The sequence below is a fragment of the Triticum aestivum genome, chromosome 6B, assembly GCF_018294505.1.
Source record: "Triticum aestivum cultivar Chinese Spring chromosome 6B, IWGSC CS RefSeq v2.1, whole genome shotgun sequence".
NCBI lineage: Eukaryota > Viridiplantae > Streptophyta > Magnoliopsida > Poales > Poaceae > Triticum > Triticum aestivum.
In genome coordinates this window covers 595087111-595093494 of record NC_057810.1, presented here as the reverse complement: position 1 = coordinate 595093494, position 6384 = coordinate 595087111, and the positions used below count along the sequence as shown (strand labels likewise).

The 6384-nt window shown below is 53.0% G+C and overlaps 1 protein-coding gene across 1 annotated transcript; it reads right to left on the bottom strand.

Moving 5' to 3' along the window:
- Positions 1 to 2966: 2966 nt before the first annotated feature.
- LOC123138222 (F-box/kelch-repeat protein At1g74510) lies at positions 2967 to 6378 on the bottom strand. Its single transcript, XM_044558153.1, has 2 exons — positions 6050 to 6378; positions 2967 to 4706 (listed from the first exon to the last, which is right to left on the bottom strand). The coding sequence occupies exon 2, from the start codon at positions 4624 to 4626 to the stop codon at positions 3349 to 3351; it is 1278 nt and encodes a 425-aa protein (XP_044414088.1). The 5' UTR covers positions 4627 to 4706; positions 6050 to 6378; the 3' UTR covers positions 2967 to 3348.
- Between the last annotated feature and the right edge of the window lie 6 nt (positions 6379 to 6384).

Genomic DNA, 6384 nt, shown 5'->3' with positions numbered 1-6384 from the left:
CGCCCCGACGCGGCGGCCTCGCGCGTCGTCCGCGCATCGGCCCGCCAGTCGCCCCGACTCGGCGGCCTCGCATCATGCGGCGGCCCTTCACCGCCGTCGTTCGCGCGACGGCCCGCCCTTCGATCTACGCTGGCCGTCACCGCCCTGCTCCGACCGGGACTCCTGCATCACCCCGACCCGACGGCCTCGCGCCATGCGGCGGCCAATCATAGCCGCCCTGCCGCCCGCCGCCGCCGGCTTCATCTCGGACTCCGCCGCCACCACGCCTCCGCCGAGCGGCGTCCCCGACCTCGCGCGCGATCGGCTTGATCACCCGCTCGCAGCCGCGATCCGCCTCATCTACATCGCGCGACCGACCTGGCCCGTCGGTCACGCGCGCCTCCGCTGGTCCCGTGAAGATCGTCCCCGAGTTCAGCGCGCCTCTCCACAGATCGAGCATCGGGCTGCCGCCGCGTCGCCCCGTCGGGCCGCAGCGCCGCCGCCCCGTTGTTCTTCTCCCGGCTGCACCGACCTGCGTCACCGCTGCGTCGCCCCTTCGGGCCGTAGTGCCGCGGCCCGCGGTCCACCGCCGCCTCGAGGCCATCCGCTCCTGGTCGTCCCCGTGGCCGCACCAACCCTCGCGCCGCCGCTGCGTCGCCCTGTCGAGCCGTAGCGAGCGTGGCACGCGGACCACGCAGCCGTCCCGAGGCCGCCCCCACGGGTTATCGCGCCGCGGCCCGCGGTCTCCGCAGCCGCCCCGAGGTCTTACCGTCGTCGCCCCCGACCTGCCCGCCGCCACTGCGTCGCCCCTTCGGGCTGTAGCGCCGCGGCCCGCGGTCCACTCCGCCGTCACCGCGCGATGACCTCCCGTGGTATGCGCCGCGCCGTCTCCCTTGGCGCGGGTACGCCATCGTCCGCGCCGGTCTTCGTCACGTTGTCAGGGTTTTCCGCCTACTTCGAGCATCGCCGCCGCGCTCCTAATCAAGCTGTCGCCGCCGTCAAGCCGCCGCCGACGCTTTTTTTGGCCGCCGACGCCGCTACCCTGTAGCCGCCGCAGTTGCCCGTCCACCTCCTTCGTCTTCATCCAGCACCAGCCCGTCGTCAGCGTCGCCGTCATCTACCCCGACCACTTTGTCTACTCCGACCACCGTTGGTGACATTGGCCCCGCGTCGATGGACGCCGGAACCGTCGTCGAGTTCTTCTCTGTTGGCCCTCCGACTTCTTCGACATGGCGTACAGCTCGTGCAGGTCCTAGTCTCCGCATGCCTGGTGCTGGCAACACCGCCGCGTGCCTTCGTCCACGACGTGTCCCCGGGCCTGGCAAGCCTGGTTCGGCGCTTCGTCAACTTCGTCTTCGTCCGTCTACGCATGCCCGGCGCTGGCAACACCGGTGCGTGCCTTCGTCTACGATGTGTCCCCGGGCTTGGCAATCCCGCCGCGACGCGTCGTCAACAACATCTCCTCTCCGGCGCAGCACTACTTCGACACCACTGCGCCCATGCTAACTCGGCGCCCCCTTGAGCCCGCGGCTCCACGGCGACTTCCTCAACACCGGCCACCCCGACTCGACATCGACCACGGCCTTCTTCGCACGGCTCCACCACACACGCTCTCGGCTACATCGACAAACGGCACAAAGGGCTACCACCTGCTTGAGCAACCTCGTCGGTTTCCACTCCAGTCACGACTTATGCGATGCGTCGACCGTTACGACTGTGGGGGGTGTCCGTCGGCTTGCCTTCAGATTCTTCTTCAGTCTCACCGTCTGCGTCGCTACCGTTGTGACTGCGGGGGGGATGTTGAGTATAATGTTTATTAGGAAAGACAAGATAGACTAGGATTTGTTCTGGCTTGTCTTGTATTCCAAGTAGATGATTGTACTCCTATATATATATACCCATGAGGCTCAAGCAATACAACGAACTATTCCATCAAATCCCTCTCTCCCTTCTAACAGTTCTAGATGACGTCTGACTGAGTGTCTGCCAGATATTTTTCCTAATCTTCTACAGGAGGGTGCCATAGATACCCTAGCCAATTGACAAAGAAAATTCTCAGATCCATCAGCCAATCCTAGCCACTTGATAAACAAGATTCTCAAATCTACCAGCCAAAGGCCTAATAATAAAACTAAAAAAGAGGGCAACCCGACAAGAATCCCATCAGGATGAACGAAAAAGAGGGCAATCCCATCACGACCGAACGAAAACATTCATCCCAAGCCACCACAGAAAACACAGTGCCGCAGGGGATAATGCGGCGAGATGATCGGCGGAAACAAGCCTAATCGCACAGGATGCACGCAACAACTCGACAGCGAAGCGTGGCCCTTTTTTCCGATTTCCACGACGTTAAAGCACGGAGCGGACAGCGATCCACACTGATTAGCCCCCGCGCTTGTCGTCTCTCGGATTCTTTTCTCTCTTAATATAGAAGTGGGCACCTGCCCACCCTAGATGATAACAATATCCCCAATAGGCTAAGCGGAGCCTAGTTAGTTAGCGTGGAATCCCGAGCGCGCTGAGACGTAAAGCGGAGCGACTTCGGAGGAGCTCCTCCACCCGGCAGCAGCATCAAGTGTCACCAGGGCTCGCATCGAAGTGCCCATGCTACTAGAGACACGGACAGCTCGGTGCAAAATATCGACTTTGTTTGCCCGAACAGTGCTCCGTGTGTTTTGATGTTTCATCTGAAATGGTTGAGCATCCTTCAAGGAACTTTAATTATGCCCAATGTCGATTTGACCTAGCGCTAGGATTCGGGGAAAAGCGCAACCAGTAGTGCAAAGTTACATATGGGTGGTTATGGTGTCAACAAAGTATATTACGTAACGATGAAGCAGCGCCAGGTTGAATATTTTGCAAACGTATGATTGGTTCTTGAATACAGCATATGTCAACGAGCGGTCCAAGGAAATGTAAACCATGTCATGATACATTTATAACTAGTGTTGTTTCTGTTAAGAGGCATTTGCACATGAGCACTATGAAGCTGGGACAATGCAGAGTCCAATACAATTTTGTCCAGATGCAAGGCTACATCAATTACAGTTTGTCACCTAGATGCATCCATCTCAGGGAATTCTGAGTTCGACAGAGTATACGGGCCAGACCAGACCAGGTACAAATTCCCAACTGGAAACCAAATGCACGGAAAACAGAGACCCAACTGTTAACGAATACAAGCAAGGATGTGACTGACTACTCTATTGAACATCGAGTAAAATCTGAAATGTCCAGAGGAGAAGGAAAAAAAGAAGGCAGAGATTACCAATCAGGCAGAATCAGTGCTTTTATGCGCATTTGCGAAACCAATATCACAAATCTTTCTTGTTGACAAGTATGTTCGACGGGTGGGTGGCACCGAAATCAGCACCCCATGACAGCACAGTTATAAACAAAGTTGCCAGAAGGTTTGCTTCCGATCATGTTCCATTGCAAGGGGCCCTCCCTTGGGATCCACGAATGGAGTTCAATCATCCCGCCTCCCAGCACTCTTGGTCCACCAATCACCAGGAGCCGCTCTCCACATCCTCGGAATGCAATGCCCCAGCCATTCACAGCTTCTGGGCGCTCTGGTAACTCCCCAAGAGTTGTCCATGTGTTATCACTTTTATTATACTTCCTTACTAGTTTTCCTGCATATTGAGCCGCATATAGCTCATTGTCAACTACAGCAACAAGGGGAGGAGCACCACTGGCACCATTGAGCCCCTCGGACATGTTCTCTATCAACCTCCAGGTGCCCTTCTCTAAATCATACTCTTCACCGCATGTCAGCACCTCCGTGTTACTGGCCATTCCACCAATAACATAAAACTTGCCATCCATGAAGACTCCAGAACACATTCTCCGACGCTTGTTCATGCTTGGAAGTGTAATCCAACTTTTAGTTTCAGAGTTGTACAGCTCAGCAGAACTAAGCACACTCCCAAAAGAATCCATGCCACCAGCTATAATTGCCTTCTCTCCAAAACTAGCCGAACCAAACAAACATCTAGGGGCATTCATTTCAACACCTCTTGACCATGAGTTGGTCAGAATGCTATAGCTAAGAACAATATGTGATAGAATCTCCTTGCCAAACACCAGAAGTTCAGTGCCCACAGCTAGTGACTCCTTGTCTGAGCACATGAAACACTCATTAGGTGGCATCCTTGGGAGCGTCATCCACCGTTCACGGTATGGGTCATATGCCTCCCACTCCTGCACATTGCAGGAGAAATATACCCAATGTTCTGCAATCCCTAACCTCCGCCGTTCTCTGTACAGACCACCATCACGGACAAGGGAACGGAAGTTCCGGCTCAGTGATGCAATGGAGCCATAATCAGACCGAGAACAACGGGCTAGGCAATTGATTGAATTATCTCTGCCAATAGAACTTATCAGTGTGCTTGAATCAGAATAGCCCTGATTACCACCTTGACAGTCTACCGGCACAGCATCATGGTTATCCTCAGACTTAGCCCGCTTTGCCAGCACTGCCGCCACAGCAATTCCATCATGCTCAATAGCCAGGACCCCAGATGGGCGCTTAGTCCTCGTGATCTCAAGGAGGTGGTAAGTCATATAAGCTAATCTGGATTCCTGTTCGCAGGAGCTGGGCAGTGACCTCGAGATCAGGCAAGATTGACCCTCCAACATTCCGTCAGAATCTACAACAATATTTCAACAGCGAGGGAGCCTATACACAAGAGTCCAAACCCTCTGTGCGCATCCTCAATCTGCAACAGATCAAAGTTATGTCAGCAGGGATTCTACACAGATAAAGAGTACGAGAACCATTCTAGATATGCGAACTCAGGTATAACTGAAAGTGGCATCCATGTATATCAGGAATTTTGCATTTGTCATAAAAATCAAACTTGTAAGAGAACTCCACAAACATCAATCAGCTCAATCAATCAAAAAAGGTCGCATATGAATATATGTTTCCAAACCAGCAAAAAAAAACTTACCAACACAGACATTAGAAGTTTGGCAAAATGGTCCATAGTGAATACAGAATAACAAAACAGCAGGGAATAAACAGAAGATTACTGACTAGTCATATGAATAACATGACCAAAATATTAAACTTAATCCAAATTTAACATCAGACGAGTAAAAAACAATCTCAATTATATGATTTGAAGCTAAACATGTTAGTACATATTGACCTAGATTATTCACAACTAAGGCAACAACCTGCGAGGATGTATCAGTAACATTTCATTGTACCTTGTCATTGGAGAATGGATTCGACCCAAAATCTAACTCAGTCCACCATACCAAAAGATTTTTTTTATTTTGTGGAGAAAAGGCTCATAACCCGCAAATATCTAAAATGGACCCTTCAACATACATAGGCAAATATGTGGAACGATTCCAGTCTTACACAAAACAATTATTATCCTGGAACTAGTAAAGCATCGGTCCTCCAACACTTCGCAAAATCAAACAAGACAGGACCCATCCATTCACCCTGAAACCATTCCACGATACCAACACAAAGAAACACAAAACAAATCCAGAAAATCGTACTGGAACATAAATTAAATCTGGGCTAACACCCCTCATATCTATGTGTGTTTTTTGCAGCTGAAAATAAGAAATGGCATCCCAAGTTGGTCTCGGAGTAGATAAACAGATATGCACAGCTTCTGGATCATTGTTGAATTCATTTAATGGCGTCTACCAATTTGGTACAGCAGCGAGGTAGCGAGCATACGCAAAATTATCGGTTTGATAGGGATATCCATAGCTTACAAGGGTATTGAGCAGTTAATAAGATCTAGTAGTTGAGTAGCAAAAAGCGCGGTGGATTAAAAACTAACGCCAACTGTAAATAGCACTACCGCAAATCTGATCGGTTTTGTCGTCACCGATGTCGTCGATCCACTGAAACTCGCTTTGGGCTGCACTAACCAATGACCGCCAATCCTACCGACTATTCGTCACCGGCCATTACAACAAACAGAATCGTGAAAAAAAAATCGACGAAGAGGAAATATAACCGTATTTGTGGCAACAGTAAACAATAAGGGCAGAGTACGCCGGCGGCGCGTGGGGCAGGCAGGAATCGCACCTCAGGCCGTGGCCATCGCCGACGCGCGTGTTCCCGCGGCTCGCCCCCGCCGCCGTCGCAGGTCGCCGACACGGCCGCAGCGAGCGGGCGGGCGGAACCGGGCGACGGAGACGAACGCCGGCGAGGGCAGGCACTGCGGCACCCGGAGCGCTGCCCCTCGGACGGCGACGAGATCAGGGCGGCGGAGGGGTCGGGCAGGGAGATTGGATGGGGCGGGATTGGCGGCCGCTGCAGGACCCCCCGGGCAGGCAGGCAGGTGGGATGCGGCTCGAGGAGAGAGAGGGGAGGAGGGGAGGAGAAAACAGCGATGCGGAGGAGTAGTTATGGGCGAGACG